Below are 22,945 nucleotides of genomic sequence, written 5' to 3'. Positions count from 1 at the left end.
CTGTAATAATAAAACAGTACCTGTACTTGATCCCAACTAAGATATAATTACCCCTTATTGGGGCAGAACAGCCCTATTGGGTTTACTCAATATTTGAATGATTTTTAGCAGACTTAATTAATGGAGATCCAAATGAAAGAAAGATCCCTTGGAAAACCCCAGGTCCCGAGCATTCTGGATAATAGATCCCATACCTGTACTAAGGTCACAGTGGGTGGAGCCACGGAATGCTCCAATCCACCCTCTGGATTCACAAACCATTCCTTCCTCCCCTTCATATTATAGCAAATTAGATTGGGCAGTGAGGAATGCGGCCACTGTCAGCTCTAACTGCCACATGTTCCTACTCCCTGCATCTTGTACACCCCCTCCCCCCCACTAGTAGCAATTCTTACTTTTTGCAGGGAGTTTAGATTGCAAGCTCTTATGACCAGGACCCCCCCATTCTGTTTGTAACCAAATAACTTGCTAGTGCCGCATACACAAACGATGATGATGATGATGGCAGTGGCTGTAGCTGGCAGTGAGGGTCAGTGCTTGTGTTTCAGGAGTCGCACAGAGCAGGGTTCAGTGCCCTATAAGTGATTGCAGGGGTAGGGGCCGCCCCTCGGACATTCTGCGCTTGTGCAACAGGCGCTCTCCTCCTGTATTTAATTAAATCCACATTGACTGGCTGTTTAAATCTCTGTGTTACTTCTGGAATCCACAGAGTCGACAGAGAGAAGTGACAGTCAGCACCCCGGCAATGGCTGAGCTGAAGGTGAGTGCTGGGGTGTGAGTTGGGCATTTGGCCAGAAATCCTGGGGAACTTGGGGTTCATTATTGCGCTCCGTGCTGGGAGAAACCAATATAAAGCAAACAGGAGTAGTAGATACACAGAGCAGCCTTCCAGCAGAGGTGGCCACCTGCTCAGATCACTCTCACTGAGGGGGCTACCATGGGAGGCCTTTATACAGCTGTCCCCCTTACACCCATATCCTGTGACTGGGGCTGATGTTGGGGGGGGCAGTGACTGGGGCTGATGTTGGGGGGGGCAGTGACTGGGGCTGATGTTGGGGGGGGGGCAGTGACTGGGGCTGATGTTGGGGGGGCCAGTGACTGGGGCTGATGTTGGGGGGGGCAGTGACTGGGGCTGATGTTGGGGGGGGCCAGTGACTGGGGCTGATGTTGGGGGGAGGCAGTGACTGGGGCTGATGTTGGGGGGGGCAGTGACTGGGGCTGATGTTGGGGGGGGGCAGTGACTGGGGCTGATGTTGGGGGGGACCCAGTGACTGGGACTGATGTTGGGGGGGCAGTGACTGGGGCTGATGTTGGGGGGGCAGTGACTGGGACTGATGTTGGGGGGGGGACCCAGTGACTGGGGCTGATGTTGGGGGGGGGCAGTGACTGGGACTGATGTTGGGGGGAGGCAGTGACTGGGGCTGATGTTGGGGGGGGGCAGTGACTGGGGCTGATGTTGGGGGGGGGCAGTGACTGGGGCTGATGTTGGGGGGGGGCAGTGACTGGGGCTGATGTTGGGGGGGGGCAGTGACTGGGGCTGATGTTGGGGGGAGGCAGTGACTGGGGCTGATGTTGGGGGGGGCAGTGACTGGGGCTGATGTTGGAGGGGAGGCAGTGACTAGGGCTGATGTTGGGGGGGCAGTGACTGGGGCTGATGTTGGGGGGGGCAAATGTAGGTGCTGTACCCCTGAGGCTCTGTACATAGTAGGGATTTGGCTGCGGATCGGTGCTGCCCCCGTTTGGCCAGGGAATTATTTAGTAGGTCCTGAACTATTTTGATAGATTAAAAAAAAAAACACAAATCCCAGAATCCACTGCAGGAAGGCTGATATTTGGGGTCTCCATGCTGGGACCCCCCCCCCCCCAATACTTACAAAGCACTAACATATCTAGCAGCTAATTTCTTTCCATTCTCTGGAAACAATGCAGCAGTCAGTTCTTATCCATTAGTTTCAGGAGTCAGAACCTGCAGTGCAGAGAATATAACCAGCCAGGCAGAGATCCCTTGTATGTGAGTATGTTATGTGTGTGGCTGCCTTACTGCCCCGCTACCCCCCAGCCTGTGTAGCACAAAGCTGCCTTACTGCCCCGCTACCCCCCAGCCTGTGTAGCACAAAGCTGCCTTACTGCCCCGCTACCCCCCAGCCTGTGTAGCACAAAGCTGCCTTACTGCCCCGCTACCCCCCAGCCTGTGTGGCACAAAGCTGCCTTACTGCCCCGCTACCCCCCAGCCTGTGTGGCACAAAGCTGCCTTACTGCCCCGTTACCCCCCAACCTGTGTAGCACAAAGCTGCCTTACTGCCCCGCTACCCCCCAGCCTGTGTGGCACAAAGCTGCCTTACTGCCCCGCTACCCCCCAGCCTGTGTGGCACAAAGCTGCCTTACTGCCCCGCTACCCCCCAGCCTGTGTGGCACAAAGCTGCCTTACTGCCCCGCTACCCCCCAGCCTGTGTGGCACAAAGCTGCCTTACTGCCCCGTTACCCCCAGCCTGTGTAGCACAAAGCTGCCTTACTGCCCCGCTACCCCCCAACCTGTGTAGCACAAAGCTGCCTTACTGCCCCGCTACCCCCCAGCCTGTGTGGCACAAAGCTGCCTTACTGCCCCGCTACCCCCCAGCCTGTGTAGCACAAAGCTGCCTTACTGCCCCGCTACCCCCCAGCCTGTGTGGCACAAAGCTGCCTTACTGCCCCGCTACCCCCCAGCCTGTGTGGCACAAAGCTGCCTTACTGCCCCGCTACCCCCCAGCCTGTGTGGCACAAAGCTGCCTTACTGCCCCGCTACCCCCCAGCCTGTGTGGCACAAAGCTGCCTTACTGCCCCGCTACCCCCCAGCCTGTGTAGCACAAAGCTGCCTTACTGCCCCGCTACCCCCCCAGCCTGTGTAGCACAAAGCTGCCTTACTGCCCCGCTACCCCCCAGCCTGTGTAGCACAAAGCTGCCTTACTGCCCCGCTACCCCCCAGCCTGTGTAGCACAAAGCTGCCTTACTGCCCCGCTACCCCCCAGCCTGTGTAGCACAAAGCTGCCTTACTGCCCCGTTACCCCCCAGCCTGTGTGGCACAAAGCTGCCTTACTGCCCCGCTACCCCCCAGCCTGTGTGGCACAAAGCTGCCTTACTGCCCCGCTACCCCCCCAGCCTGTGTAGCACAAAGCTGCCTTACTGCCCCGTTACCCCCCAGCCTGTGTAGCACAAAGCTGCCTTACTGCCCCGTTACCCCCAGCCTGTGTAGCACAAAGCTGCCTTACTGCCCCGCTACCCCCCAGCCTGTGTGGCACAAAGCTGCCTTACTGCCCCGTTACCCCCCAGCCTGTGTAGCACAAAGCTGCCTTACTGCCCCGCTACCCCCCAGCCTGTGTGGCACAAAGCTGCCTTACTGCCCCGCTACCCCCCCAGCCTGTGTAGCACAAAGCTGCCTTACTGCCCCGCTACCCCCCCAGCCTGTGTAGCACAAAGCTGCCTTACTGCCCCGCTACCCCCCCAGCCTGTGTAGCACAAAGCTGCCTTACTGCCCCGTTACCCCCCAGCCTGTGTAGCACAAAGCTGCCTTACTGCCCCGCTACCCCCCCAGCCTGTGTAGCACAAAGCTGCCTTACTGCCCCGCTACCCCCCCAGCCTGTGTAGCACAAAGCTGCCTTACTGCCCCGTTACCCCCCAGCCTGTGTGGCACAAAGCTGCCTTACTGCCCCGCTACCCCCCAGCCTGTGTAGCACAAAGCTGCCTTACTGCCCCGCTACCCCCCAGCCTGTGTGGCACAAAGCTGCCTTACTGCCCCGTTACCCCCCCAGCCTGTGTAGCACAAAGCTGCCTTACTGCCCCGCTACCCCCCAGCCTGTGTAGCACAAAGCTGCCTTACTGCCCCGTTACCCCCCCAGCCTGTGTAGCACAAAGCTGCCTTACTGCCCGCTACCCCCCAGCCTGTGTAGCACAAAGCTGCCTTACTGCCCCGTTACCCCCCCAGCCTGTGTAGCACAAAGCTGCCTTACTGCCCGCTCCCCCCAGCCTGTGTAGCACAAGCTGCCTTACTGCCCGCTACCCCCCAGCCTGTGTAGCACAAAGCTGCCTTACTGCCCCGTTACCCCCCAGCCTGTGTAGCACAAAGCTGCCTTACTGCCCCCCGCTACCCCCCCCCCAGCCTGTGTAGCACAAAGCTGCCTTACTGCCCCGCTACCCCCCAGCCTGTGTAGCACAAAGCTGCCTTACTGCCCCGCTACCCCCAGCCTGTGTTAGCACAAAGCTGCCTTACTGCCCCGCTACCCCCAGCCTGTGTAGCACAAAGCTGCCTTACTGCCCCGCTACCCCCAGCCTGTGTAGCACAAAGCTGCCTTACTGCCCCGCTACCCCCAGCCTGTGTAGCACAAAGCTGCCTTACTGCCCCGCTACCCCAGCCTGTGTAGCACAAAGCTGCCTTACTGCCCCGCTACCCCCCCAGCCTGTGTGCACAAAGCTGCCTTACTGCCCCGTTACCCCCCAGCTTGTGTAGCACAAAGCTGCCTTACTGCCCCGCTACCCCCCAGCCTGTGTAGCACAAAGCTGCCTTACTGCCCCGCTACCCCCCAGCCTGTGTAGCACAAAGCTGCCTTACTGCCCCGCTACCCCCCAGCCTGTGTAGCACAAAGCTGCCTTACTGCCCCGCTACCCCCCAGCCTGTGTGGCACAAAGCTGCCTTACTGCCCCGCTACCCCCCAGCCTGTGTAGCACAAAGCTGCCTTACTGCCCCGCTACCCCCCAGCCTATGTAGCACAAAGCTGCCTTACTGCCCCGCTACCCCCCAGCCTGTGTAGCACAAAGCTGCCTTACTGCCCTATTACCCCCAGGTGAACTTTGTTGCCCACTGCCAGAGCAGTTTAGAGGGCGGATGGAGAGGGAGTTGCTGGGCCAGCCAATCACACGCTCCCATCTTACATCTGCCCAGCTGTTCCGCCATATGGGAGTCCGACTTCAAAGAGGGGAAGTGAGTATCACTTACTGATTAACCCATTCCCTGCCCCAGTACAGGAGAGTCAATATCAGCCCCTGTCACACATCAGACTGTAAGGCAAGGGGGTGCCAGGGGGAGGGGCTGTATCTGTGGGACAGTGTGTATAGTAAGGCAAGGTGGTGCCAGGGGGAGGGGCTGTATCTGTGGGATAGTGTGTATAGTAAGGCAAGGTGGTGCCAGGGGGAGGGGCTGTAACTGGGGGACAGTGTGTATAGTAAGGCAAGGTGGTGCCAGGGGGAGGGGCTGTAACTGGGGGACAGTGTGTATAGTAAGGCAAGGTGGTGCCAGGGGGAGGGGCTGTAACTGGGGGACAGTGTGTATAGTAAGGCAAGGTGGTGCCAGGGGGAGGGGCTGTAACTGGGGGACAGTGTGTATAGTAAGGCAAGGTGGTGCCAGGGGGAGGGGCTGTAACTGGGGGACAGTGTGTATAGTAAGGCAAGGTGGTGCCAGGGGGAGGGGCTGTATCTGTGGGACAGTGTGTATAGTAAGGCAAGGTGGTGCCAGGGGGAGGGGCTGTATCTGTGGGATAGTGTGTATAGTAAGGCAAGGTGGTGCCAGGGGGAGGGGCTGTATCTGTGGGACAGTGTGTATAGTAAGGCAAGGTGGTGCCAGGGGGAGGGGCTGTAACTGGGGGACAGTGTGTATAGTAAGGCAAGGTGGTGCCAGGGGGAGGGGCTGTATCTGTGGGACAGTGTGTATAGTAAGGCAAGGGGGTGCCAGGGGGAGGGGCTGTATCTGTGGGATAGTGTGTATAGTAAGGCAAGGTGGTGCCAGGGGGAGGGGCTGTATCTGTGGGATAGTGTGTATAGTAAGGCAAGGGGGTGCAAGGGGGAGGGGCTGTATCTGGGGGATAGTGTGTATAGTAAGGCAAGGTGGTGCCAGGGGGAGGGGCTGTATCTGTGGGATAGTGTGTATAGTAAGGCAAGGGGGTGCCAGGGGGAGGGGCTGTATCTGGGGGATAGTGTGTATAGTAAGGCAAGGTGGTGCCAGGGGGAGGGGCTGTATCTGTGGGACAGTGTGTATAGTAAGGCAAGGTGGTGCCAGGGGGAGGGGCTGTAACTGGGGGACAGTGTGTATAGTAAGGCAAGGTGGTGCCAGGGGGAGGGGCTGTATCTGTGGGACAGTGTGTATAGTAAGGCAAGGGGGTGCCAGGGGGAGGGGCTGTATCTGTGGGATAGTGTGTATAGTAAGGCAAGGTGGTGCCAGGGGGAGGGGCTGTATCTGTGGGATAGTGTGTATAGTAAGGCAAGGGGGTGCCAGGGGGAGGGGCTGTATCTGGGGGATAGTGTGTATAGTAAGGCAAGGTGGTGCCAGGGGGAGGGGCTGTATCTGTGGGATAGTGTGTATAGTAAGGCAAGGTGGTGCCAGGGGGAGGGGCTGTATCTGTGGGATAGTGTGTATAGTAAGGCAAGGGGGTGCCAGGGGGAGGGGCTGTATCTGGGGGATAGTGTGTATAGTAAGGCAAGGGGGTGCCAGGGGGAGGGGCTGTATCTGGGGGACAGTGTGTATAGTAAGGCAAGGTGGTGCCAGGGGGAGGGGCTGTATCTGTGGGACAGTGTGTATAGTAAGGCAAGGGGGTGCCAGGGGGAGGGGCTGTATCTGTGGGATAGTGTGTATAGTAAGGCAAGGTGGTGCCAGGGGGAGGGGCTGTATCTGTGGGATAGTGTGTATAGTAAGGCAAGGGGGTGCCAGGGGAAGGGGCTGTATCTGGGGGACAGTGTGTATAGTAAGGCAAGGTGGTGCCAGGGGGAGGGGCTGTATCTGTGGGACAGTGTGTATAGTAAGGCAAGGTGGTGCCAGGGGGAGGGGCTGTATCTGTGGGATAGTGTGTATAGTAAGGCAAGGTGGTGCCAGGGGGAGGGGCTGTATCTGTGGGATAGTGTGTATAGTAAGGCAAGGGGGTGCCAGGGGAAGGGGCTGTATCTGGGGGACAGTGTGTATAGTAAGGCAAGGTGGTGCCAGGGGGAGGGGCTGTATCTGTGGGATAGTGTGTATAGTAAGGCAAGGTGGTGCCAGGGGGAGGGGCTGTATCTGTGGGATAGTGTGTATAGTAAGGCAAGGGGGTGCCAGGGGGAGGGGCTGTATCTGTGGGATAGTGTGTATAGTAAGGCAAGGTGGTGCCAGGGGGAGGGGCTGTATCTGTGGGATAGTGTGTATAGTAAGGCAAGGTGGTGCCAGGGGGAGGGGCTGTATCTGTGGGATAGTGTGTATAGTAAGGCAAGGGGGTGCCAGGGGGAGGGGCTGTATCTGTGGGATAGTGTGTATAGTAAGGCAAGGTGGTGCCAGGGGGAGGGGCTGTATCTGTGGGATAGTGTGTATAGTAAGGCAAGATGGTGCCAGGGGGAGGGGCTGTATCTGTGGGATAGTGTGTATAGTAAGGCAAGGTGGTGCCAGGGGGAGGGGCTGTATCTGTGGGACAGTGTGTATAGTAAGGCAAGGGGGTGCCAGGGGAAGGGGCTGTATCTGTGGGATAGTGTGTATAGTAAGGCAAGGTGGTGCCAGGGGGAGGGGCTGTATCTGGGGGACAGTGTGTATAGTAAGGCAAGGTGGTGCCAGGGGGAGGGGCTCTATCTGGGGGACAGTGTGTATAGTAAGGCAAGGGGGTGCCAGGGGAAGGGGCTGTATCTGTGGGATAGTGTGTATAGTAAGGCAAGGTGGTGCCAGGGGAAGGGGCTGTATCTGTGGGATAGTGTGTATAGTAAGGCAAGGGGGTGCCAGGGGAAGGGGCTGTATCTGTGGGATAGTGTGTATAGTAAGGCAAGGGGGTGCCAGGGGAAGGGGCGGTACCTGTGGGACAGTGTGTATAGTAAGGCAAGGGGGTGCCAGGGGGAGGGGCTGTATCTGGGGGACAGTGTGTATAGTAAGGCAAGGTGGTGCCAGGGGGAGGGGCTGTATCTGTGGGGCAGTGTGTATAGTAAGGCAAGGTGGTGCCAGGGGGAGGGGCTGTATCTGTGGGATAGTGTGTATAGTAAGGCAAGGTGGTGCCAGGGGAAGGGGCTGTATCTGTGGGGCAGTGTGTATAGTAAGGCAAGGTGGTGCCAGGGGAAGGGGCTGTATCTGTGGGACAGTGTGTATAGTAAGGCAAGGTGGTGCCAGGGGGAGGGGCTGTATCTGTGGGGCAGTGTGTATAGTAAGGCAAGGTGGTGCCAGGGGGAGGGGCTGTATCTGTGGGATAGTGTGTATAGTAAGGCAAGGTGGTGCCAGGGGGAGGGGCTGTATCTGTGGGATAGTGTGTATAGTAAGGCAAGGTGGTGCCAGGGGAAGGGGCTGTATCTGTGGGGCAGTGTGTATAGTAAGGCAAGGTGGTGCCAGGGGAAGGGGCTGTATCTGTGGGACAGTGTGTATAGTAAGGCAAGGTGGTGCCAGGGGGAGGGGCTGTATCTGTGGGGCAGTGTGTATAGTAAGGCAAGGTGGTGCCAGGGGGAGGGGCTGTATCTGTGGGGCAGTGTGTATAGTAAGGCAAGGTGGTGCCAGGGGGAGGGGCTGGGGTATAGCATAGAGCCCCAGGTGGGGCAAGTGTATAACAGCGCCGCTCAGTGGGTCGGTGGGTTTATGGCGCAGCAGAGTATAAATGAATTAGGAGGATAATTAGCGCCGGGGCCCCAGTAGATCCCGTAGCATTTATGAATAAATGATTGGCCGGCTGTGCGTAACGGTGCCCAACAGCGACTGTACCGCCGACTCTGTGCCACTTCAATGGCTTCTCCTCCCCGGGTGCCCAGGGAAAGGTCAGCTGTGTGTGGCACCGGCAGGCTGGCAGCGGGGCACCGGCGGGTACTGAGACTGTGTGTGATGGGCACAATAACAGCCTGAAATGTCACAAAGTAACACAATGGGGGGCACAGGGAGTGTCTGTACATTAACCCAACGTTTGCCCCCTTTAACCCTCTTTGTGCCACTGAGGACCCTTGGCCCATGGCATAGATTCTATGTTTCTAGGTGTCTCTTTACATGGCAACCAGCTTGCAAAGGGGTGTGACCAACCATTCATTCATCCCTCATTCTCACTGGGGTTATAGTTATGTGTAACTGTCACTGTGTCTGTCCCTTTCCCTTCCCTGCACTGCTGGTTCTGACTCCTGATACAACTCCCCAATACCCATTCATTCCTCATTCTCACTGGGTTTATAGTTATGTGTAACTGTCACTGTGTCTGTCCCTTTCCCTTCCCTGCACTGCTGGTTCTGACTCCTGATACAACTCCCCAATACCCATTCATCCCTCATTCTCACTGGGTTTATAGTTATGTGTAACTGTCACTGTGTCTGTCCCTTTCCCTTCCCTGCACTGCTGGTTCTGACTCCTGATACAACTCCCCAATACCCATTCATTCCTCATTCTCACTGGGTTTATAGTTATGTGTAACTGTCACTGTGTCTGTCCCTTTCCCTTCCCTGCACTGCTGGTTCTGACTCCTGATACAACTCCCCAATACCCATTCATCCCTCATTCTCACTGGGTTTATAGTTATGTGTAACTGTCACTGTGTCTGTCCCTTTCCCTTCCCTGCACTGCTGGTTCTGACTCCTGATACAACTCCCCAATACCCATTCATTCCTCATTCTCACTGGGTTTATAGTTATGTGTAACTGTCACTGTGTCTGTCCCTTTCCCTTCCCTGCACTGCTGGTTCTGACTCCTGATACAACTCCCCAATACCCATTCATTCCTCATTCTCACTGGGTTTAAAGTTATGTGTAACTGTCACTGTGTCTGTCCCTTTCCTTCCCTGCACTGCTGGTTCTGACTCCTGATACAACTCCCCAATACCCATTCATCCCTCATTCTCACTGGGTTTAAAGTTATGTGTAACTGTCACTGTGTCTGTCCCTTTCCTTCCCTGCACTGCTGGTTCTGACTCCTGATACAACTCCCCAATACCCATTCATTCCTCATTCTCACTGGGTTTATAGTTATGTGTAACTGTCACTGTGTCTGTCCCTTTCCCTTCCCTGCACTGCTGGTTCTGACTCCTGATACAACTCCCCAATACCCATTCATTCCTCATTCTCACTGGGTTTAAAGTTATGTGTAACTGTCACTGTGTCTGTCCCTTTCCTTCCCTGCACTGCTGGTTCTGACTCCTGATACAACTCCCCAATATCCATTCATTCCTCATTCTCACTGGGTTTATAGTTATGTGTAACTGTCACTGTGTCTGTCCCTTTCCCTTCCCTGCACTGCTGGTTCTGACTCCTGATACAACTCCCCAATACCCATTCATCCCTCATTCTCACTGGGTTTATAGTTATGTGTAACTGTCACTGTGTCTGTCCCTTTCCCTTCCCTGCACTGCTGGTTCTGACTCCTGATACAACTCCCCAATATCCATTCATCCCTCATTCTCACTGGGTTTATAGTTATGTGTAACTGTCACTGTGTCTGTCCCTTTCCCTTCCCTGCACTGCTGGTTCTGACTCCTGATACAACTCCCCAATATCCATTCATTCCTCATTCTCACTGGGTTTATAGTTATGTGTAACTGTCACTGTGTCTGTCCCTTTCCCTTCCCTGCACTGCTGGTTCTGACTCCTGATACAACTCCCCAATATCCATTCATTCCTCATTCTCACTGGGTTTATAGTTATGTGTAACTGTCACTGTGTCTGTCCCTTTCCCTTCCCTGCACTGCTGGTTCTGACTCCTGATACAACTCCCCAATATCCATTCATTCCTCATTCTCACTGGGTTTATAGTTATGTGTACAGGATACTTCCCCTTTAACAACACAAACAGGAGGGTTATGGGAGTTGTTCTTTATCTGACTGATAATTCTGTATAGGGATTGGTTGTGTGACTGTATGTGAGTAGCAGCCAATCCGCCCCCCCCCCCCCCCGGCCCATTAGCCCCCCCTCACAGCACAGACCCAAATGTTTCCCAGATGGAGCTGAAATCCCCGACACATTGTGACTCAGCAACTTTCCCTGCACCCAGGGAGCAATAATCTCCCCCACCCCAGTCTGCCAACCCACCCTACACACTCCCCCCTATTTGCCCCTACACACTCCCCCCAACCCACCCTACACACTCCCCCCTATTTGCCCCTACACACTCCCCCCAACCCACCCTACACACCTCCCCCTATTTGCCCCTACACACCTCCCCCTATTTGCCCCTACACACCTCCCCCTATTTGCCCCTACACACTCCCCCCTATTTGCCCCTACACACTCCCCCCTATTTGCCCCTACACACCTCCCCCTATTTGCCCCTACACACCTCCCCCTATTTGCCCCTACACACCTCCCCCTATTTGCCCCTACACACTCCCCCCTATTTGCCCCTACACACTCCCCCCTATTTGCCCCTACACACTCCCCCCTATTTGCCCCTACACACCTCCCCCTATTTGCCCCTACACACCTCCCCCTATTTGCCCCTACACACTCCCTAACTGTTTCCCCCCCTCCATCACTCACTATATTGGGAGCCACCTCTATGCCCATCTGTGTGCCCATCTGTGTGCCACTAGGGGCCAATCCGTATTCGCCGGGCCCCTCACCCTAGACTGGTGCTGGGCTTTGGATTCACAACCAGCTTCCAATGATCTAAAAGACCAACTTCAGTCCCAAGAGCTTACAATCTGCTCAGTGCCCCTAAATCAAAGGGGCGTGGCTACACCAGTAAATAGAGTGTTCTAATTGGCTGCTACTTGTCTGTCACTTTGTTCCCCCAGTACCTGAGCGGATTCGGGAATGAGTTCTCATCAGAAGACCCCCGCTGCCCGGGATCTCTGCCGGAGGGACAGGTAGGATCCAATGGGATCAACTGGGCCAGTGATCAGTCAACATGGCCAGTAAATGGGGGGGGCATACATACAACAGGAGGGTTAGGGGCCAGGAACCGAGGGGCATTACTGGATCCTCTATTAAAGGCAGCATCAGGGCCAACTGTTAGTAAGGGTGCTGGGAGTTGTAGAGTGTAAGCTCTTGAGGGAAGGGATTGATTGGATAAAGCTGCTTTATTTCCCCACAGAACAGCCCCCAGGTGTGTCCCTATGGGCTCTACGCAGAACAGCTCTCTGGCTCCGCCTTCACCTGCCCCCGAAGCACCAACAAGAGAAGGTACCGCTGTGCCCGCACCGTGGGTTGCGACTCCCTGTGACCCTCGCAGAGACGGGCGCATCCCCAGCGGGTTCCTTACTGGGAAATTGCCATTGTTGTTAGCGGTAACCCATAGCAACCAATCAGCAGCCAACATTTACAGCTCACCTGTTTCAAAGCAAACATCTTATTGGTTGCTATGGGTTACTGGGCAAACTTAATGCCTGTTGTTACATATGGGGGTTTGTACATCCCATAATCAGCTGCCATGGGATACGGTACTGTAGCGTTGGCGACTTTTCTTTGCAAAACGGGCGCAAAAATTCCCCGTTTTCATGTGAATTCTGCCCCTCACCCCCGGGCCCTGTGTCCCTTCCTCCCCAGCTGGTTCTACCGGATTCTGCCGTCGGTCCGACACAAGCCCTTTGTGACCTACGAACAGAAGAACCTGACCCACAACTGGGACGAAGTAGAACCGGACCCAAACCAGGTACCTGTGTGGCCCCTGGGGTATTTATATATTGATAGTAACTGTCAGCTCAGGGTGGATGCTGGGAAATGGGGCCACTAGAGACTGGGGCATTAAACTGCTGCTCTGCTGGGCCAGGGGTGGCTGTTCCTGCTTGAACTCTCTGTAGGAATCTATTCCCATTCAGAATCATGAATCTGCCAGTGGGGCTTCTGTGTTGTATCCGCCCCCAGTGGGTCTCTTGTAATGGGGGAATCCTATAATAATCTCTTTCTTCTCTTCCCAGATGAGGTGGAAACCGTATCAGATTCCCACTGCGGCCGCACACAAGCAGGACTTTATTGATGTAAGTGGGGGACCAAGGCTGTTCCTGCTGAATTGTGCTTAGTACAGGGGAATCCCTATGTGCCATAGTTTTATGGTATCTCTCTGTACAGGCTATGAGCAAACTTAGGGGGCTGTTCCTGCTGAATTGTGCTTAGTACAGGGGAATCCCTATGTGCCATAGTTTTATGGTATCTCTCTGTACAGGCTATGAGCAAACTTAGGGGGCTGTTCCTGCTGAATTGTGCTTAGTACAGGGGAATCCCTATGTGCCATAGTTTTATGGTATCTCTCTGTACAGGCTATGGGCAAACTTAGGGGGCTGTTCCTGCTGAATTGTGCTTAGTACAGGGGAATCCCTATGTGCCATAGTTTTATGGTATGTCTCTGTACAGGCTATGAGCAAACTTAGGGGGCTGTTCCTGCTGAATTGTGCTTAGTACAGGGGAATCCCTATGTGCCATAGTTTTATGGTATCTCTCTGTACAGGCTATGAGCAAACTTAGGGGGCTGTTCCTGCTGAATTGTGCTTAGTACAGGGGAATCCCTATGTGCCATAGTTTTATGGTATCTCTCTGTACAGGCTATGGGCAAACTTAGGGGGCTGTTCCTGCTGAATTGTGCTTAGTACAGGGGAATCCCTATGTGCCATAGTTTTATGGTATCTCTCTGTACAGGCTATGAGCAAACTTAGGGGGCTGTTCCTGCTGAATTGTGCTTAGTACAGGGGAATCCCTATGTGCCATAGTTTTATGGTATCTCTCTGTACAGGCTATGAGCAAACTTAGGGGGCTGTTCCTGCTGAATTGTGCTTAGTACAGGGGAATCCCTATGTGCCATAGTTTTATGGTATCTCTCTGTACAGGCTATGGGCAAACTTAGGGGGCTGTTCCTGCTGAATTGTGCTTAGTACAGGGGAATCCCTATGTGCCATAGTTTTATGGTATCTCTCTGTACAGGCTATGGGCAAACTTAGGGGGCTGTTCCTGCTGAATTATGCTTAGTACAGGGGAATCCCTATGTGCCATAGTTTTATGGTATCTCTTTGTACAGGCTATGGGCAAACTTATGGGGCTGTTCCTGCTGAATTGTGCTTAGTGGAATATAATAATATTGGAGTATTTAATAATTAAGAGACAAGACTGGGTCACACAGGACCCCATAGAAACCGTTGCCGGGCAGATAAAGGAGCAGGAAATAGTCCCGATTGGGGAATCTGCACGAATATCAATAAAGCAATGGAATCACAATATAACTGATTGGAATCAGTTCAACAATCTCCCCCCCCCCCTTCCCCCTAGGCAGGCAGCATAGACACATTGTGACTGGAGACAGTAACATTTATAGGGGTCTAGTAACCCATAGCAACCAGTCTGATATATACAGTACGATCTAATATAGACCAGGAAATGCTTTCTTTTGATTGGTTAGTACAGGTTGTCAGATCTTTTTCATTACCCCCCCCCCCCCCATACAGCCATATGTACTGGATCCCTAACTTCCCACTTGATTGCAAGCTCCTAGGACCAAGGCTCTCTATACATTCCATTCTAAAAGCCAAGGTTAGAATGGGTTTAACCCTCTGGTCCCCGTAGCGCTCTATAAATATACAGGCATAATGATGGCTGGGGGTGATTCCCATTACAGACAGGGCCAGGGGCCCCACTCACGACTCTCTCATTCCCCCCAGGGGCTCTATACCCTGTGTGGCGCCGGGGACACTCGCTCACGCAATGGCATCGCCATCCACATCTACACCGCCAACACCTCAATGATTGACAGGTACCCATCATGCCCCCCTGTATCCCTGTGTTACAGATAATGCCCCCCCAATATTCACTTCTCTTCTCTCCCCCAGATGTCTGTACAACTCAGATGGAGATTTCCTCATTGGTGAGTCCAGTTCAGCTCCACCTTGTGGCAGGTAGAGGTCACTGCAGCCGCAGAATGTGAATGTTGCCCCAGGGCGGTCTGTATTTGCCCCCACCCCCCCGGTCCTAATTCTCCAATAGGGAGTCATATGTGTCTCCTCCCACAGTGCCGCAGCAGGGGAAGCTGCTCATCCTCACCGAGTTTGGGAAGTTGCTGGTGGAACCCAATGAGATCTGTGTAATCCAGGTAACTCTCTGGCGCCCCCTACCTGTGCCCTGAGTGGGGTAATACATAAGGCCAATGCCCCACGCTGCTTTCTATGTAGCTCTACAGTTGAGGTGAATGGGGGTCATTTTGGCCCCCATTTATCATTATGGAAGTTTTGGCTCCGCCTCCCAAATTAGAGGCGGGGCAAGCAATATATGATTGACAGCTCAGATTTTTAAATACATTTATAACGGATAGGGGTGATTTAGTTAAAAAAAGAATTTGGGTTTCATGTTTAATTGTTAAAGGTCTCTTATTGTGGAGCTTTTAATGCGTTGGTGACGGGTCCCTCTAATTGGCTGATAAAGCAAAGTGCCGCTGCCCATTAGCCAATAACTGAGCAGTCTCTTGCCTCTGTCTCGCAGCAAGGGATGCGCTTCAGTGTGGAAGTGTTCGGGGAGGCCCGGGGGTACGTTCTAGAAGTGTTTGGGGTCCACTTTGAGCTTCCGGACCTCGGCCCAATAGGTACGTTCATAGCATAATGTGGTTAGTCTGCCCTTTATTGTTTTTATTCTTCTCCCAGCCCCCGTGCCACTCCCCCCCCCAGCCCCCGTGCCGTCCCCCCCAGCCCCGTGCCACTCCCCCCCAGCCCCCGTGCCACTCCCCCCCCAGCCCCCGTGCCGTCCCCCCCCAGCCCCGTGCCACTCCCCCCCAGCCCCCGTGCCACTCCCCCCCCGCCCCCGTGCCACTCCCCCCCCAGCCCCCGTGCCGTCCCCCCCCGTGCCACTCCCCCCCAGCCCCCGTGCCGTCCCCCCCCGTGCCACTCCCCCCCAGCCCCCGTGCCACTCCCCCCCCAGCCCCCGTGCCGTCCCCCCCAGCCCCCGTGCCACTCCCCCCCCAGCCCCCGTGCCACTCCCCCCCCCAGCCCCCGTGCCGTCCCCCCCCAGCCCCCGTGCCACTCCCCCCCAGCCCCCGTGCCACTCCCCCCCAGTGGAAATACACATAACTGTGTTGCTGGGTTTCATCCCAAGTCCCACAGGTTTCCATGTTGCCTATTGTGAGTTACCTGAACTGACGTTACCCACAATGCCCTGCTTCATTCTAGGGGCCAATGGGCTTGCGAATCCAAGGGATTTCCTGACCCCGGTGGCCTGGTATGAGGATCGGACGGTCGAGGGCGGATACACAGTTATCAGCAAGTACCAGGGGAAGCTCTTCTCATCCGAGCAGGTTGGATGCCTTTCAGTGTTGGGCTATGGGGGCATCGCGGCCAATGGGGTTGTGCAGTGGGTGGGACTAGAACACTCATGGCAGCTTATTACAAGGGGAGGGGCAGGGCGTTTGTAACTCTAGCAGTGGGCGGGACTAGAACACTCTGATTGTAACTTACAAGGGGAGGGGCATGGCATGTATAGCTCAAGCAGTGGGAGGGACTAGAACACTCTGATGGAAGCTTAAAGGGGAGGGGCATGTATAGCTCAAGCAGTGGGAGGGACTAGAACACTCTGATGGAAGCTTAAAGGGGAGGGGCATGTATAGCTCAAGCAGTGGGAGGGACTAGAACACTCTGATGGAAGCTTAAAGGGGAGGGGCATGTATAGCTCAAGCAGTGGGAGGGACTAGAACACTCTGATTGTAACTTACAAGGGGAGGGGCATGGCATGTATAGCTCAAGCAGTGGGCGGGACTAGAACACTCTGATGGAAGCTTACAAGGGGAGGGGCATGTATAGCTCAAGCAGTGGGAGGGACTAGAACACTCTGATGGAAGCTTACAAAGGGAGGGGCATGTATAGCTCAAGCAGTGGGAGGGACTAGAACACTCTGATGGAAGCTTACAAAGGGAGGGGCATGTATAGCTCAAGCAGTGGGAGGGACTAGAACACTCTGATGGAAGCTTACAAAGGGAGGGGCATGTATAGCTCAAGCAGTGGGAGGGACTAGAACACTCTGATGGAAGCTTACAAAGGGAGGGGCATGTATAGCTCAAGCAGTGGGAGGGACTAGAACACTCTGATGGAAGCTTACAAAGGGAGGGGCATGTATAGCTCAAGCAGTGGGAGGGACTAGAACACTCTGATGGAAGCTTACAAAGGGAGGGGCATGTATAGCTCAAGCAGTGGGAGGGACTAGAACACTCTGATGGAAGCTTACAAAGGGAGGGGCATGTATAGCTCAAGCAGTGGGAGGGACTAGAACACTCTGATGGAAGCTTACAAAGGGAGGGGCATGTATAGCTCAAGCAGTGGGTGGGAGCAGAAGCTTACGAAGGGAGGCCCAATGCCATCAGGACCGGCCTGGCTTTACCAGATGCACCAACTCTCTCTCTTATTTGCAGGATTTCTCCCCATTTAATGTCGTCGCCTGGCACGGGAACTACGCCCCCTACAAATACAACCTGGAGAATTTCATGGTCATTAACTGTGTTGCTTTTGATCATGCGGTAGGTTTGGGGGTCACGGTACCCACAGCTCCCCCTCTCTGTAGGGTCCATGCGCTGCAGCCAGGTCACTCCCTATGGTACATATACATGACTGATTGACACAAGGTGGCACCCATGACACACACATGCCCGCTGACAGTCCCTCCCTACAGGGCCCCTATCCATTTGCCCCGATGCCAACACTCACCCAACCCTTCCTTCTCCGTAGGATCCCTCCATATTCACGGTGCTCACAGCGAAGTCCCTCCGGCCCGGGGTGGCCATAGCCGACTTTGTGATATTTCCCCCACGCTGGGGGGTGGCAGATCACACCTTCCGCCCGCCCTATTATCACAGTAAGTGCCGATACCAATGATCGGGGGCCAAGTTCATGGCCAGTAGTAGCCGTAAGTTGATCTTGTCTCCTCCCTCCCCCCCCCCCCCCCCAGGGAACTGCATGAGTGAATTCATGGGGCTGATTAAAGGCCATTATGAAGCAAAGGAGGAAGGGTTCCAGCCGGGGGGCGGCAGCCTGCACAGCGTGATGACCCCCCATGGGCCCGACGCCGGCTGCTTTGAGAAGGCCAGCAAGGCTAAGCTGGAGCCGGAGAGGGTGGCAGAGGGCACCATGGTAAGCCTGGCACAATTCCTCCTCTTCCATTGGCTGCACCCACACATGGGATGGGCATGACTCTCCCCCTGTATGTTACAGGCCTTTATGTTCGAGTCGTCTCTCAGCATGGCGGTGACCAAGTGGGGCATGGAGACCTGCCAGCGGCTGGATAAGAACTACTATCAGTGCTGGGAGTCGCTCCGGAGTTACTTCAACCCCAACAATAAGCCCCTGGGCAAGTGACCCCAAGCGGAGGGAGACGGGGGTCACATACGGAAGCAGTCGCCCCAGGGGGGCAGGGGCAGCAACGACACAATGCTGACCCAGAGACCCCCCCAAACATCTCCTCTATTATATCTCCAATTATTAGCAGTGTGACTTATTGGCACAACTTCCCCTTTAAAGGGAATATTTATACCTGAGAACAATGTGCAGCGATTCCCTATCTGTTGAAATAGATTCCTAGCATTTTAAAATAAAACCATTTTATAATTTCAGAAGGTTTATTTCCCCTTTCTTCCAGTCATAAGCTAGCCAGTCACTTGGGGGGGTTTGGGGACATCACTAAAGATTTGGCCAATTAATAGTTTGGGAACCAATTGGATCAGAATACAGGGGTTCAGCCCATATGAACATAACAGTTCCGGATTATGAAATACAAATCTGCAGATTAAAGGGGAACTTAAGACTTTCCCCCGGTATCATTGAATAATGTGAGAGTCAGTGGGACTCATTTATCAACACCGGGCAAGTTTACCCGTGGGCAGTAACCCATAGCAACCAGAGAGGCATTTTTCAGCCAGCTGCAGGTAGAACAACAGTTTGGTTGCCATGGGTTACTGCCCAGTAAATTTGCCCTGTGCTGATGAATGAGCCCCAGCAGAAGGCAGATACTGTGACACAAATACTCTCTGCTTCACACTAAGGGTGAACTTTCCCTTTAATCTGTGGCTGAGCCCAGGGGCGGAGTAACGAGCGGCACGTCGGGTGAATAATAATAATATATTTATTAGTTTGGGGAAATCTCTCTCACTTTATACAGTCCTGGCCAATCAGAGCGCGGCGCTGGCGGCGGGGGCCTCAGTAGGAAAGCTGGAACGGCCTCTCCAGTTTGCCCTCCTGGATAAGTTTCTCCTTACGATCCTGTGAGAGGAACAGGGGGGTTTAGTGCAGAATGAGAAGAGCCTTTGGGGCAGAAAACAGAATTCTGCACCCGGGGAGGGGGGGGGTTGCCCCCCTGCTGTGCCAATAACATTCAGATACGTCTACATCACTGACTCCTCCCCTAAGAGCAGTAGGCGGAGCCCTGGCCACAGAAATCATGGCTGCCTCCCCCAAGTCTTTATAAGAATTGTAAATCTGTTATTAAATCCACAGAGTGCAGCACAAACGAAGGGGAACTAAACCCTCTTAGCCAAAATACTGTCCTCCCCTCCCCCTCTCACACTACCACAACCAGGGGCACCTAGAACCATCCTGCCCCCGTCTCCCTAGGGCACAGCCCCACCCCCCCTCCCTAGGGCACAGCCCCGCCCCCCCTCTCCCTAGGGCACAGCCCCGCCCCCCTTCTCCCTAGGGCACAGCCCCACCCCCCCTCCCTAGGGCACAGCCCCGCCCCCCCTCTCCCTAGGGCACAGCCCCGCCCCCCCTCTCCCTAGGGCACAGCCCCGCCCCCCCATCTTCCTAGGGCACAGCCCCGCCCCCCGTTCCCTGATTGGGCAGCTCCGGCTCAGTAAGATCAGTACAGGCAGCAGGACCATTATGGCAGGCAATGTTACAGTGTGTGAGCATCCTATGTTGTCTAAATAGGTTTAGTTCCCCTTTAAAGGTGATCTATCATGAGCTAGAGACTCGCTCTCCATGTCCTAAAGCAGAAGTGCAACAGCGCCACCTGTAGATTATAGATAACGTCACTGTGTACAAGGTATAAGCCGCCACCCCCCCCCCCCCCCCCAAGCTTAATGTACCCCAGTAACCAGCAGAGCTTACACTCCAGGCAGTAGTATTATTACAGAGCTGCAGAGGGGTGACCCAGTGGCCTGTACTATATGTAATATATGGCAGCGGCCTGGGGCCCCGGGATACTATATGGCAGCGGCCTGGGGCCCCGGGATACTATATGGCAGCGGCCTGGGGCCCCCGGGATACTATATGGCAGAAGCCTGGGGCCCCGGGATACTATATGGCAGCGGCCTGGGGCCCCGGGATACTATATGGCAGAGGCCTGGGGCCCCGGGATACTATATGGCAGCGGCCTGGGGCCCCCGGGATACTATATGGCAGAGGCCTGGGGCCCCGGGATACTATATGGCAGAGGCCTGGGGCCCCCGGAATACTATATGGCAGAGGCCTGGGGCCCCGGGATACTATATGGCAGCGGCCTGGGCCCCCGGGATACTATATGGCAGAGGCCTGGGCCCCGGGATACTATATGGCAGAGGCCTGGGGCCCCGGGATACTATATGGCAGCGGCCTGGGGCCCCGGGATACTATATGGCAGAGGCCTGGGGCCCCCGGAATACTATATGGCAGAGGCCTGGGGCCCCGGGATACTATATGGCAGCGGCCTGGGCCCCCGGGATACTATATGGCAGAGGCCTGGGGCCCCGGGATACTATATGGCAGCGGCCTGGGGCCCCGGGATACTATATGGCAGAGGCCTGGGGCCCCGGGATACTATATGGCAGAGGCCTGGGGCCCCGGGATACTATATGGCAGAGGCCTGGGGCCCCGGGATACTATATGGCAGAGGCCTGGGGCCCCGGGATACAATAGCAAACAGTCGCCAGTAGCAGATCCTGCCACCTACCCGGTCAGTTTTGAAGACGTAGTACCAGAAGATCAGGGGCCCGACGCCCCAGACCAGGCCGAGGAGGGAAGTTTTGGGGGTCGGCCGGAAGTTGGGGTAAATATTTCGGGTCCTGGCGAACATCCAGCGGTTTAATGCAGGATCTTCCTAGAAAGGGGGAAAGAAACCGGAGTCATTTCAAATCAGCTGCAGAAACTGCCCCCAAGCTTTACCCACCTCAGGTGGGGCAACAGCCCCTCTACTGCCCCACCCCTTCCTCTACTGGAACCCCCAATTATTGTGAGTCTGTATCTCACCCCCAGTCATTGCCACTCCTGCTCCCTAGTTACCCCCCAATGCCCGTTCTCTCCCTGCCCCCTCACCCCAACACTCACCATGCCCTTGGCCCCTGCAATGGTTTCTACTGTCTCCCTGTGTATATTGCTGGTCAGGCACCTGGTGCTGCCCTAGGACCCCCGTACCCCCAGTCTCCCCCCCGTACCCCCAGTCTCCCCCCCATACCCCCAGTCTCCCCGCCATGCCCCCGTACCCCCAGTCTCCCCCCCGTACCCCCAGTCTCCCCGCCATGCCCCCGTACCCCCAGTCTCCCCCCCGTACCCCCAGTCTCCCCGCCATGCCCCCGTACCCCCAGTCTCCCCCCCGTACCCCCAGTCTCCCCCCCGTGCCCCCAGTCTCCCCCCGTACCCCCAGTCTCCCCCCCCGTGCCCCCAGTCTCCCCGCCGTGCCCCCAGTCTCCCCCCCGTACCCCCAGTCTCCCCCCCGTACCCCCAGTCTCCCCCCGTACCCCCAGTCTCCCCCCCGTACCCCCAGTCTCCCCGCCATGCCCCCGTACCCCCAGTCTCCCCCCCGTACCCCCCAGTCTCCCCGCCATGCCCCCAGTCTCCCCGCCATGCCCCCCTACCCCCAGTCTCCCCGCCGTGCCCCCAGTCTCCCCCGCCATGCCCCCGTACCCCCAGTCTCCCCCCCGTACCCCCAGTCTCCCCGCCGTGCCCCTAGTCTCCCCGCCATACCCCCCGTACCCCCAGTCCCCCCCTACCCCCTACCCCCAGTCTCCCCCCCGTGCCCCCAGTCTCCCCGCCATACCCCCGTACGCCCAGTCTCCCCTCCCCGTACCCCAGTCCCCCCTCCCCGTACCCCCAGTCTCCCCCCCCGTACCCCCAGTCCCCCCTCCCCGTACCCCCAGTCTCCCCCCCGTACCCCCAGTCCCCCCTACCCGTACCCCCAGTCCCCCCTACCCGTACCCCCAGTCCCCCCTACCCCCAGTCTCTCCCCCCTACCCCCAGTCTCCCCCCCCCGTACCCCCAGTCTCCCCCCGTACCCCCAGTCTCTCCCCCCCTACCCCCAGTCTCCCCCCCCCGTACCCCCAGTCTCCCCCCCGTACCCCCAGTCTCCCCCCCCGTACCCCCAGTCCCCCCTACCCGTACCCCCAGTCTCTCCCCCCGTACCCCCAGTCTCTCCCCCCGTACCCCCAGTCCCCCCTCCCCGTACCCCCAGTCTCCCCCCCGTACCCCCAGTCTCCCCCCTACCCGTACCCCCAGTCCCCCCCCCGTACCCCCAGTCCCCCCTCCCCGTACCCCCAGTCTCCCCCCCCCCCGTACCCCCAGTCCCCCCTCCCCGTACCCCCAGTCCCCCCTCCCCGTACCCCCAGTCTCTCCCCCCCTGTACCCCCAGTCTCCCCCCCCTGTACCCCCAGTCCCCCCTCCCCGTACCCCCAGTCCCCCCCCCGTACTTACCACCAGGGCCTTCCTGTGTGGGTGATTGAGTTGCAGCTGGTAGCGCCGCTTTAGCTGAGCCCGCAGGGCCAACCTCTCCTCCTCCGCCCGCCGCTGCTCGGGGCTCAGGCCGAAGTACTCGGTGGGACTCAGACCCCCGGGGCGGCTGCTCAGCGGCATTTCCCTGAACTCCGCCATGACACAAGGACAGCCCGGGCACCGGAACTGGCTTTACTAGGAACTTCCGGCGCGTAGATAAATAACAGTTCCTGCGGCGGCCGCCAGAGGGCGCACTCAGTTCTATCAGGAGCGGAGCAGCCGCAGATTCAGCGCAGTAACAGCGCCGGGCAAGTCCCGCAGCGCTAGCGCCCCATATCTCTCTGTAACTGGCATAACGGGAGATTCAGATACAGGGAGAAAGATAATAATCACAATTCTATTTAAATTCCATCCAATTCAGTTGATTAGATAAATTAGAACCTTTATTAATGTCATT

General features: G+C 56.3%; 2 protein-coding genes across 2 annotated transcripts; one reads left to right on the top strand and one right to left on the bottom strand.

The window, feature by feature from the left end:
- Nucleotides 1–739: 739 nt before the first annotated feature.
- On the top strand, nt 740–18,425 carry hgd (homogentisate 1,2-dioxygenase; the record flags this gene model as incomplete). The annotated part of the gene is given in 14 exon segments (NM_001284294.1): nt 740–760; nt 11,656–11,727; nt 11,955–12,043; nt 12,407–12,512; nt 12,778–12,837; nt 14,506–14,597; nt 14,674–14,708; nt 14,854–14,933; nt 15,320–15,419; nt 16,000–16,124; nt 17,232–17,336; nt 17,545–17,671; nt 17,765–17,946; nt 18,028–18,425. Coding segments are annotated over 14 exon segments (1,332 nt in total). The 3' UTR covers nt 18,172–18,425.
- Nucleotides 18,413–22,665, bottom strand: ndufb4 (NADH:ubiquinone oxidoreductase subunit B4). Its single transcript, NM_001017036.3, is given in 4 exon segments — nt 18,413–18,700; nt 18,781–19,071; nt 20,738–20,884; nt 22,471–22,665. Coding segments are annotated over 3 exon segments (387 nt in total). The 5' UTR covers nt 22,648–22,665; the 3' UTR covers nt 18,413–18,700; nt 18,781–19,008.
- Between the last annotated feature and the right edge of the window lie 280 nt (nt 22,666–22,945).

Source organism: Xenopus tropicalis, chromosome 2 (genome assembly GCF_000004195.4).
Source record: "Xenopus tropicalis strain Nigerian chromosome 2, UCB_Xtro_10.0, whole genome shotgun sequence".
NCBI classification, from domain to species: domain Eukaryota; kingdom Metazoa; phylum Chordata; class Amphibia; order Anura; family Pipidae; genus Xenopus; species Xenopus tropicalis.
The sequence above is the reverse complement of the archived record's forward strand: the minus strand, read 5'-3'. Positions and strand labels throughout refer to the sequence as shown.